Below are 12,199 nucleotides of genomic sequence, written 5' to 3'. Positions count from 1 at the left end.
ATGTCAGTTCTTTATGAGCTAAAGAAAGCTGATGTTAGTTTTAATATTAGCTGGAGGGCAATCTCTTAGCTGGAAATTAAAAAAAAGGAAATAGGAAATAATGCAAATGGGGGAAAAAATGCCAAAGGGGGACTGCTAGGATTGGAACATAAACATTTAGGAAAAAGAGTAAGGAACAATTTTACTGAACAAGAAAACAAATCAGTTAAAACGTGAAGGTATTTTGTGTATGTTTTTCCACAGCACGCTGCTAAAATAATATCACACATAGTAAACTAAAGAAATTAAAATGAAACTGAAAGGAAAAGATATTTTCCAAGAAATCTGACTGACTACTCATTAAGTATGCTGAGGATAAATCACTTAGGTCACCAATATTTGGTTTTGTTCTTATCCTAATAGCACTGTCCTAGCTGCCTTCAATGTCTTCTAGAACAAAGAAGGGTATAAATAAATAAATTCATAAATAAATAAAAAGATAGCACTTCCTGCTAAATGCAATTGCTGAAGGCAAGAGAAAAGTCACAGACTAAATTATGAATGAGGAAATCGTGCCAGATAAATTTTGGATATTTTAACTTTACTTTTAGTGGTTTGGAGTTTCTCTAAAATGCACTGCAAGCTCTTGGCTGCAGCACAGAAGTACTTGGGATGCTTGTTAGAATGCACACTTTAGGCTTCACACATCCAGAGACACTGATTTTGAAGGTGAATGAACCCAAGAACCTGCATTCTTAAGCAGCTTCTCAGAAGATTATAAATGCACATAGTCCACAGTTCACACTCTGATGAAACTACTGCCTAAAATAAAAGACATGTCTCTCTACTGTGGACATTGACATGTTTTTCTAAGCCAAAAAACCCCACCAAAAAAAATACCCCCAAAACAAAAAACCAAGACAAACAAAAAAATGTATTTCAATAAAGAAAGGACCCTTTAAATATAATTTAAATAAATATATATTTAAATATTCTTCTGAACCATCAACCTTGTAACCTTAGGTAACCAGTGAGTTATCCTAACAGAAATTATCTATTCTCATGATCAAAATGGTTTCTACAGGTTTCATCAAGCCACGCTGGATAGCAACATAGCTACATACGACTATAAAATGCACACCAATGCTTTCTTTAAGGAAACTGTACAAGAACTCTTCACAGATGCTACCAAAATTTTTGTTGAATTTGCCTTATATGAAATTTGAAAGACATGCAAAGAAATTATACATATTTATATAAGTAATAGGTACACACACACACATATACATGTACACATACACTCCAGCATTTATTACTACTGCATCTAAAAATTCGAATTTGCTTCTCATTTCATTTGTCAGCAAAAACTCCCCAAGTGCATTACATAGGAAGCTCCTCATGGGCTCCTTCAACACTTTAGACCCATGACTGGCAATTTTCTCTATGACTCTTTTTCTTATCTCCTTCCTTCCTGTGTCTCTTTTTCTTTGATAACCAACCCCATGACCCTTATCTACAGGTACATACAGCCACTTTATGGGAAAGATACACAGTTTTGTCTTTGCCCCACAGCAGTTTCCAACTGATTTTCATTCATCCCAATATGACCATTTCTGACGGAAGAGTATGTGTTAGGCCCTATGGAGAAACGGACCCACAATTACAATATAAAGTGGTATTCGCTATTAACAGAAAAGGGATGGCTAATAACAGAAAACACTCTGGGTTGCTTTTCCTCCAGCAAATTAAAAATAAAATATTAGAGAGCTCCAGAACGCACAGCAAGAACGGCACCATAAAACTTGACTGAGTGGAGATTTGCAGTTGAGGAGCATGCAACAGGGGCTGTTTCTGTCAGTAATTTTTAGAAGTCATTTCAATAGGCCAACAACACATACCTGGGGCGTCATCATAGTCTAAGTCAGCTTTTCTCTAGCTCGTACTGCAGGGCAAAGAACTGGCCGGTTAGCATCCATTATTGACCTCACAAATCACAGTATTGATATTAGAGGCCTGGGCGCAGAAAGGGTGGGTGAGGCAATGCCTAGGTTCTGGTCACCCTCACTGCCTTGCTCATGAGAAAATGGTGATGGGAGAAGAGGTGTCAGCAGATGGGAAGTTTGTCTGCTAGTCGATTCTAATCCAGTCTAGATGTGAAGAACGGAGAGTGTATTCACTGGGGGTTGGATTCGGGCCCATCTGAGAGTGACTAGTGCGGGCGTTCCAAATTCTGACGGCACCGCATGAAATCCTCTACACATGACCCACTGAGAAAGCCAGCAGAACGCCCTTCTGCTGCCCCAACACCACGGAACCAGCTCTACCTGATGACTATTTTGTACCTATCATGTCTCGTGGGATTTCACATGAATACATTTCATAATATTTTCTAGTAACACTATTGCCGGTCAGAGCCAGAGGCAGAGAGGAAATCTCTTACCTGTTAGTTCACAGGAAGAAAATACTTCCTGTTCCCAAAGGAAGACTATTTCTTTGATAAATACTCTAACCTAAGAATGAATTACTTTACTAGTGACATGTTCTTTAACAAGCCCCTACTTTATCATTAAAGTCAAATCTTTTCTTTTTTAAAACAAGTTTAGCTCAATATGCATTCCCTGCAGACCTACTTTATAGCAGGCAGGCAGGGTGCCACCGCAGACACATGACAAAGGATGAAACACAGTCCTGTCCTCAAGGGCTCTGGGTACCTTCAGGGGAGTGAGACCTGGACCTTCTAACACACTGTGACATGCATTATTCTGCAAGGGTGGGCACAGCGCTCCGTGAACACTGTGGAGCCTGGGAGATCTGGGGAACCCTTCGGTGGGGGTGACAACCGAGTTGGATTTTAAAGTGTGAACGAGATTTTACTGCAAATAAAAAGAAGGGCAAAGGGAGCCTGAAAAAAAGCTGTGGGATGCAAAAGGGAAGGAGTCTTTAGGGAACAAAGAGTATTTTGTGGGACTGAGGCACAGGGGAGAGAGATGTGGAGGATGATGACACCAAGGAGATGGGTTGCAGCCAGAACATAAAGAAAGGACCTTATCAGCCACATGAAGGACTGGATTTTATCCTGTAGGAAGGACAATGTGGAGCCTGGAAGGTTTTTAAGGAGAGCTGTTGCAGGACCCAATCTGCATATTAGGAGGAGACATGTGGTGGCTGAGAGGGGGTGACGGAGAAGAGGCTGGGAGACCAGTTAACAGAGCTTAAGCGAGACCATTCATAACATGTGTCGTGGAGGCTCGATGCTCTTAGGTGGCCATGATTTTCCCCCATATGTTCTTCAATTATATCTGAGCTTTCCCCCTTTAATTATACATCAATACGGATACATATATTTTTTCCTATCCAAAATACATCATCTGTGGTTCATAAAATCACATTCCACACGACAGGGAGTAAACGTTTATGTAAATACTTAAAAGAATCTCTTACCTGAACAAAGCTGTTCCACTTTCGTGTAGTTTAGAGATACTATGTCATTAACCCAGGCAATGATGTCATGTCGGCTCATAGTCTCTTGGGTTATCGAGGTAGAATACACGTTGACTGCCATTCCCCAACTAGAAAAAACGGACAAACAAAGTTTATTTACCTACAAGGAAAAAATTAACTCAGAAAGATGACAGACATCCATTCAGCTCTGGATCCCTGACAGAACTCTAAGGTTTGTTAGCTCTGGCTAAGCCCTTTCTCTTCCCTTTGTCTCTGTTCTACGTGTTTGCTATAATATGGTTAAATCTCATATATTGTTCATGCAGTATCATTTTTTGTCTCCCTCAACTTGACTCAAATGTTCTTCACGTTCTGAGATTCCTAATCTCTCATGTAATTCAGTGTCTCACTTAGAAGGTAAGTTGGGGAATTCCCTGGTGGTCCAGTGGTTAGGACTCCACGCTCTGACTGCCAAGGGCCTGGGTTCAATCCCTGGATGGGGAACTAAGATCCCATGAGCTGCGCAGCCCAGGCAAAAAAAAAAAAGAAAGTGAGTTGGGAATATTTTTTATCAGCTTTAGAGAAAAGGAAGTTCACTTTAGAAACAGGTTACAAATACACTTCATTAGAAAAAAAATCCTTGGGACTTCCCTGGTGGCGCAGTGGTTAAGAATCCACTTGCTGGGCTTCCCTCGTAGTGCAGTGGTTGAGAGTCCACCTGCCGATGCAGGGGACACGGGTTCGTGCCCCGGTCCGGGAAGATCCCACATGCCGCGGAGCGGCTGGGCCCGTGAGCCATGGCCGCTGAGCTTGCGCGTCCGGAGCCTGTGCTCCGCAATGGGAGAGGCCACAACAGTGAGAGGCCCGCATACCGCAAAAAAAAAAAAAAAAAAAAGAATCCACTTGCCAATGTGGGGTACATGGGTTCTAGCCCTTGTCCGGGAAGATCCCACATGCCGCGGAGCAGCTAAGCCCGTGCGCCACAACTACTGAATCTGCGCTCTAGAGCCCGAGAGCCACAACTACTGAGCTCATGTGCCACAACTACGGAAGCCCGCATGCCTAGAGCCCACGCTCCGCAACAAGAGAAGCCACCGCAATGAGAAGCCCGCGCACCGCAATGAAGAGTAGCTCCCACTCGCCGCAACTAGAGAAAGCCTGCGCGCAGCAACAAAGACCCAACACAGCCAAAAATAAATAAATAAATTTATTAAAATAGAAAAGAAGAAGAAAAGTCCTCACCTGATAGTCTCTATTAGTCTCTAAAAGCTTTGGACAAAGCCTTGAAAAAAAAAGTATACAAAAAAGTATTTGGATAATCTGGAAGTCCTGCCTGACTGCACAAGTCTTCCTTTCAGCGATGACTGTTAATATACTCCTTCTGACCATTTCGTGACACTATTTCCCCCAACTTTTCGCTGGAGGGGCACACACTGGCCATAGAAAAGGTAACAGAAAAGGTTTGTTTTGCTTAAAATGCTTTGATAGCTAGAGTTTGGTGTAATTGGTTTCCTTTTCTTAATTAATAAACTTTATTTTTTAGAGCAGCTTTAGGTTCACTGCAAAATTGAGTGGAAAGTACAGAGTTTTCCCACATACCTCCCCGTCCTCCACTGCCCCCCCCACCAATCTCCCCAACCGGCTGGTACATGTTAAAATTGGTGAACCTACAATGATACATTATCACCCAGGTTCCATAGTTTACATTAGGTTCACTCTTGGTGTTATACACTGTGCAGGCTGTGACAAATGTACAGTGCCAAGTATCCACCACTGTAGTACCATACAGAATAGCTTCAGTGCCCTAAAAGTCCTCTGTGCTCTGCTGATTCATCCCTCCCTCCCACCATTCCTGGCAACCACTGATTTCTTTTAATGTCTCCATAGTTTTACCTTTTCCAGAATGTCACATAGTTGGAACCACAGACTGGCTTCTTTCAGTAATGCACATTTAAAGTGCCTCCATGCCTTTTCATGGCTTGAGAGCTCACTTCTTTTTAGCGCTGAATAATACTGCACGGTCTGAATGTACCACTCACCTACTGAAAGACATCTTGGTTGCCATCAAGTTTTGGCAATTATGAATAAAGCTGCTATAAATATCCATGTGCAGGTTTTTATAAGTTTTCATTCATTTGGGTAAATACCAAACAGCATGACTGATGGGTTGCAATGGTAAGAGTATATTCAATTTTATAAGAAACTGCCAAACTTCTTGCAAAGTCACTGCACCATTTTGCACTCCCAACATCAATGAATGAAAGTTACTGTAGATTAGTTTGCATTTTCTAGAATTTTCTATAAATAGAATCACATAGTATATACATTTGTATGGCTGCTTTCATAAAACTGTGAGATCCATGTTGCACTGTATATCAGTAGCTCACGCCTTTTCATTGCTGAGTAGTGTTCCATTGTATGTACATACTGAGTTTGTTTATTCATTTACCTGTTGATGGACATTTGGGTTGTTTACAGTTTGGGGCTATTATAAATAAAGCCATTATGAACATTAAAAAAAAAAAGAAAGTTCCGGGACTTCCCTGGTGGCGCAGTGGTTGAGAATCCGCCTGCCGGTGCAGGGGACACAGGTTCGATCCCTGGTCTGGGGGAATCCGCATGCCGCGGAGCAACTAGGCCCGTATGCCTGCGCTCTGGAGCCCGTGAGCCACGACTGCTGGGCCCGTGAGCCTGGAGCCCGTGCTCTGCAGCGGGGGAGACCACCACGGTGGGAGGACCACACACCGCGGCGAAGGGTGGCCCCCACTCGTCGCAGCTGGAGGGGGCCCATGCGCAGTAGTGGGGACCCAACACAGCCAAAAAATAAATTAAATAAATAAATAAATAAATAAATAAAGGAAAGTTCCTATCGCTTCATATCCTCACTAAAATTTGGTATTGTTGGTATTTTGGATTTTGGCCATTCTAATAGGTGAACAGTGGTAACAAATTCTTTTTAATATTTAAACCTGGTTGAAATTTTGCAATTTTACTAATTTTGTACAATTATACCACACATCATTTTTTATAAAGTGTGTATATACATATATATACACTTTTATTTTGAAAGTTTTCTGATATATGCAAAAGGAGAGAGAACAGAATAACAAATCAGTTGTGTTCACTTCTTGGTTTCAACAATTATCTAAACTTGGCCAATCTTGTTTCATTTATATTCCCATCAACACTCCCATCTTCCCACCCTCCATCTCCCAAGCCAGATTACTTTGAAGTAAATGCCAAGCATTATATGATCTCACCTCTAAGTATTTTTGTATGTGTCTCTAAAAGATAAGGACATTAAAAAGAAAACAAAACCACAACAGCATTATCACACCTAAAAATAAAATTTCTTAATATCAAATATGCATTATAATTTTGTTTCAATTTGTTTGAATCTGAATTCAAATAAGATTCATACATTGTGATTCTCTGATATGTACTTTCTTTTATGTATAGGTTTCTTCTCCATTTCTAATATTTCCCTTGCATTTAAAAAAACTGTTGTTGAAGGAATGGGTTGTTTGTCTTGTAGAATTTCCACAATCTAGATTTTTCTCACTGCATCCCATTGGTGCCTTTTAACATATTCCTCTCTCCCTTGTATTCCCAGAAACTGGTAATTTGACCTAGAAGCTTGCTCTGATTCAAGTTCTAATGGAGGACAGGGGACAAGACTATTTCATGCAGTGTTTCAACTTCCATCAGGAGACACATACTGTCTGACTGACTCCTTAAGTGATATAGTTAGCCATCGATGGTATCTGCCTAGGTCCAACAACTCTTTAGAGACTTCAAAGTGATATTCTATTATTCATTCTTTTTTCTTAAATTGAAGTATAGTTGATTTATAATGTTGTATACATCAAAGTGATTCAGTCATACATAGATACATATATATCCCTATGTATTCTTTTCAGATTCTTTTCCATTATAGGTTATTTCAAGTTATTGAATATATTTCCCTGTGCTCTACAGTAGGTCCCTGTTGTTTATTTTATACTTACTAGTGTGTACATGTTAATCCCAAACTCCTAATTTATCCCTCCCCCTGCCCCTTTCCCCTTTGGTAACCATGAGTTTGTTTTCCATGTCTGTGAGTCTGTTTCTGTTTTGTAAATAAGTTCAGTTGCATTTTTTTTTTTAGATTCCACATGTAAGTGACATCATGTGATATTTGTCTTTCCCTGTCAGACTCCACTTAGTGTGATAATCTCTAGGTCCATCCATGTTGCTGCAAATGGCATTATTTCATTTTTTATGACTCAGCAATATTTCATTTTATACACACACACACCTGTCGATGGACACTTAGGTTGCTTCCATGTCTTGGCTATTATAAGTAGTGCTGCTATGAACAATGGGGTCCGTGGATCTTTTCCAATTAGAGTTTTCCTCTTTCCTGGATATATGCCCAGGAGTAGTATTGCTGGATCATATGGTAACTTTATTTTTAGTTTTTTAAGGAACATCCATACTGTTCTCCATAGTGGCTGCACCAATTTACATTCCCACCAACAGTGTAGGAGGGTTCCCTTTTCCCTACACCCTGTCCAGCATTTATTATTTGTAGACTTTTTGTTGATGGCCATTCTGACCAGTGTGAGGTGGTACCTAATTGTAGTTTTGACTTGCGTTTCTCTAATAATTAACGATGTTGAACATCTTTTCATGTGCCTATTGGCCATCTATATGTCTTCTTTAGAGAAATGTCTATTTAGGTCTTCTGCCCATTTTGTATTGGGTTGTTTGTTTTTTGATATTGAGCTACATTAGCTGTTTGTATACTTAGGAAATTAAGCCCTTGTCAGTTGCATTGTTTGCAAATCTTTTCTCCCATTGCATTTTCATTTTGTTTATGGTTTCCTTTGCTGTGCAAAAGCTTATAAGTTTGATTAGGTCCCATTTGTTTATTTTTGCTTTTACTTCTATTACCTTAGGAGACTGATCTAAGAAGGTATTGCTACGATTTATGTCAGAGAATGTTTTGCCTATGTTCTCTTCTAAGAGCTTTATAGTGTCATGTCTTATATTTAAGTCTTTAAGCCTTCTTGGGTTTGTTTATTTTTTATAAATTTATTTATTTATTTTTGGCTGCGTTGAGTCTCTGTTGCTGTGCATGGGCTTTTTCTAATTGTGGTGAGCGGGGCCTACTCTTCATTGTGGTACACGGGCTTCTCATCGCAGTGGCTTCTCTTGTTGCAAAGTACAGGCTCTGGGTGCGTGGGCTTCAGTAGTGTGGCACGCAGGCTCAGTAGTTGTGGCTCGCAGGCTCTAGAGCACAGGCTCAGTAGTTGTGGCGCACAGGCTTAGTTGCTCTGTGGCATGTGGAATCTTCCTGGACCAGGGCTTGAACCCGTGTCCCCTGCATTGGCAGGCAGATTCTTAACCACTGTGCCACCAGGAAAGTCCGAGTTTATTTTTGTGTATGGTGTAAGAGAGTGTTCTAACTTCACTGGTTTACATGCAGCTGTTCAGCTTTCCTAACACCACTTGCTGAAGAGACTGTCTTTTCTCCGTTTTATATTCTTGCCTCCTTTGTCGAACACTAGTTAACCGTAGGTATGTGGGTTTATTTCTGGGCTCTCTATTCTGTTCCATTGATCCATGTGTCTGTTTTTGTGCCAATACCACACTGTTTTGATTACTGTAGCTTTGTAGTATTGTCTGAAATCCATGACGGTTATGCCTCCAGCTTTGTTCTTTTTCCTCAGGATTGCTTTGGCAATTCTGGGTCTTTTGTGGTTCCATATAAGTTTTAGGATTATTTGTTCTAGTTGTGTGAAAATGTCATGGGTAATTTGATAGGGATGGCGTTAAATCTGTAGATTGCTTTGGGTAGTATGGCCATTTTAACAATATTAATTCTTCCAATCCAAAAGCATGAGCTATCTTTCCATTTCTTTGAATGATCTTCAATTTCCTTTATCAATGTTTTATAGCTCTTAGCCTGTAAGTCTCTAACCTCCTTGGTCAGTTTTATTCCTAAGTCTTTTTAGTTTTGATGCAATTTTAAAAGGAATTTTTTTCTTTCTCTTTCTGATACTTCATTATTAGTGCAAAAAAGTGCAACAGATTTCTGTAGATAAATCTTGTATCCTGATACCTTGCTGAATTTATCAGTTCTAATAGTTTTTGTGTGGCATCTTTAGGGTTTTCTATAGAGAGTTTCATGTCATCTGCATATAATGACAATTGTATCACTTCCCTTCCAATTTGGACTTTTATTTCTTTTTCTTGTCCAACTGCTGTGGCTAGGCCTTCCAATACTATGTTGAATAGAAGTGGTGAGAGTGGGCATCCTTGTCTTGTTCCAGAATTTACTGGAAAGGTTTTCAGCTTTTCACTGTTGAGTATCATGTTGGCTGTGGGTTTGTCATAAATAGCTTCTATTATGTTGAAATACGTTCCCTCTATACTCATTTAGGTGAGAGCTTTTATCATGAATGGATGTTGAATTTCATCAAATACTTTCCCTGCATCTATTGAAATGATCATGTGGTTTTTGTCTTTTCTTTTGTTGATGTGGTGTATCACACTAATTGATTTGCACATGATGAACCATCCTCATGACCCTAGGATGAATCCAACTTGATCATGGTGTACAATCCTTTTTATGTGTTGTTGGATCCAGTTTGCTAATGTATCGTTGAGGATTTCCGCATCTACATTCATCAAAGATATTGGCCTGTAATTTTCTTTTTTGGTAGTGTCTTTGTCTGATTTTGGTATCAGGGTGATGGTGGTTTCATAGAATGACTTAGGGAGTGTTCCCTCTTCTTCAGTCTTTTGGAAGAATCTGTGAAGGATCAGTATAAGTTCTTTTTTGCATGTTTGGTAGAATTCCCCAGTGAAGACATCTGGTCCTGGACTTGTGTTTTCAGGGAGTTTTTTAAATTACAGATTCTATTTAACTTCTAGCGATCGGTCTGTTCAAATTATCTACTTCTTCTTGATTCAGTTTTGGTGAGCTGTATGTTTCTAGAAACTTGTCCAGTTCTTCTAGGTTGTCCAATTTGTTGGCATATAATTGTTCATACTATTCTCTTATGATTTTTTGTATTTCTGCAGTATTGGTTGTTATTTCTCCTTTTTCATTTCTTATTTTGTTTATTTGAGTCCTCTCTTTTCTTCTAGTCGTTCTTGCTTTATTAGCTAGAATAATTCTACAAAGAGAAATTTCCCCTTTGAGATACTGAGCATAGAGCAAAGGCAGGATAGATGCCTGATTCTTTCCCTTTATTTACAGATTTTCAAAACAATGAGGTAAGTTCCTAATATTCTCCAAATACGACCAATGAGGTTTTTATTTTTTAAGTGTAATTATGAACTCATGGATTTAAATACATTTGATACGTTTCAATCCAATGCAGTTTATGCCTTTATTCAAACTGGTTTCTAGGTTCTTTTGAGAAGATCCTAGTAGTCTTTGCTAACTTCCCTGCTTTCTGGTATGACGAAATGCTTCAGGCTTGACTCGTACCTTTGCTGCCTTAGACCTAAAACCAGTCATTTCTCCAAGGGTTCCTTATTCCTTTGGTCACAAATGGTATTCAGAGATAATATTTTTAAGCACGACTATATAGGACAGAAAAATCTAGTCTTACAGGTCTTACACAAAAATCTATACGTTTATGAAACAGTTGTGTTTGGAATTCTTATTAATCCTAAAGCAACAAAAATCTGCTTTTTACTTAAAGTGCTAAGTGAAGATTTTATTATTTATAGATAGGTATAAAAATAAATATCCACCCATCCCCAGAAGCACCCTCATCTCTAGATTCTCTTGCCCTGAAGATCTAAAAAAACTCATGTCACTGACATCCCAGATAATGTGACTACAGTAACTGCTTTTCCACAACATTATTAAAAGGTTTTTCATTTTTTGGTTAATAACTTCCACTGTCTTCTTTAGTCTATCACTTAGTAAACAAAACCATTTGCTTTTAGTTACTAGTCAATTTTAAAAATCAACTATGTATAGTACATAAAACCTCAGAAAAAATTCAAAATTTTAAGTGTTTTGGACAGTCTGGTATGATTTTCACGTACTGGCATAACTTTTGGCAGTTCACATACTTTTCTAATGGCTTTGCCTATAGGCAGTAGTGTGAAGCTTTTGCTTTACCAGGCGATGTATTGATGGAGGATGAGGCACCAAGGCCCAGAATTGTGCCAGATGGCATTAAGCCAAGTCGGGATGAAATTTTTGCTCTAGATGATTTAAAAACAAAACTAAATGCAAAGTGGGACAGACACAATCAGATCCGTGTTTTAGAAAGATAATCCATATATAAGTGAGTAAAGATGTTCTGTGGTTACATAATAGAAAGAAATGTACAACCAAAGGGCAGGTAGAAGAGTTATATAGCTTTTTAAAAATCCATAAGAACAAGGAAGCAAGTCATTTGCTGCAGGTTCTGTCGATGAATCACACTCTTTTCTGCGCCTTTATTGACAACGTTCACCAAAGGACAACAATCCTTTCGTATCAAGACAGTCGGCTCACAACAGCAAGTAAAGCATTATCTGCCTTCAAGGAGCTCATTAAGATGACCAGGTAAACAATGGAATAGCACTTGATTTTTGCTTTAGTAATACTCCAGTTAATTAGTTACTAGACTCACCACTCTAACCTCTACCACATCCTCATCTCCATCTGACACAACTGCAATCCCTAGAAACCCTGCAGTAAAAACAACCATTGTTAAGGGACCTGTGAGAAAACTAGGATAGAGGACAGAGTAAGGGTGAATCAGTCAAGGTTAGGAATATTTCC

General features: G+C 39.3%; 1 protein-coding gene across 2 annotated transcripts in view; it reads right to left on the bottom strand.

The window, feature by feature from the left end:
• MAPRE2 (microtubule associated protein RP/EB family member 2) overlaps positions 1–12,199 on the bottom strand; it is a 163,424-nt gene that overhangs the window by 68,517 nt on the left and 82,708 nt on the right. For both annotated transcript variants that reach the window (XM_081251707.1, XM_081251706.1), the window contains one exon: positions 3,421–3,548. In XM_081251707.1, coding sequence (XP_081107833.1) covers positions 3,421–3,541 — 121 coding nt within the window. In that variant the 5' untranslated portion in view covers positions 3,542–3,548. The remainder of the gene's footprint in view (positions 1–3,420; positions 3,549–12,199) is intronic.

This window comes from Mesoplodon bidens (assembly GCF_964165515.1).
Source record: "Mesoplodon bidens genome assembly, chromosome: 13".
NCBI classification, from domain to species: Eukaryota; Metazoa; Chordata; class Mammalia; order Artiodactyla; family Ziphiidae; genus Mesoplodon; species Mesoplodon bidens.
The sequence above is the reverse complement of the archived record's forward strand: the minus strand, read 5'-3'. Positions and strand labels throughout refer to the sequence as shown.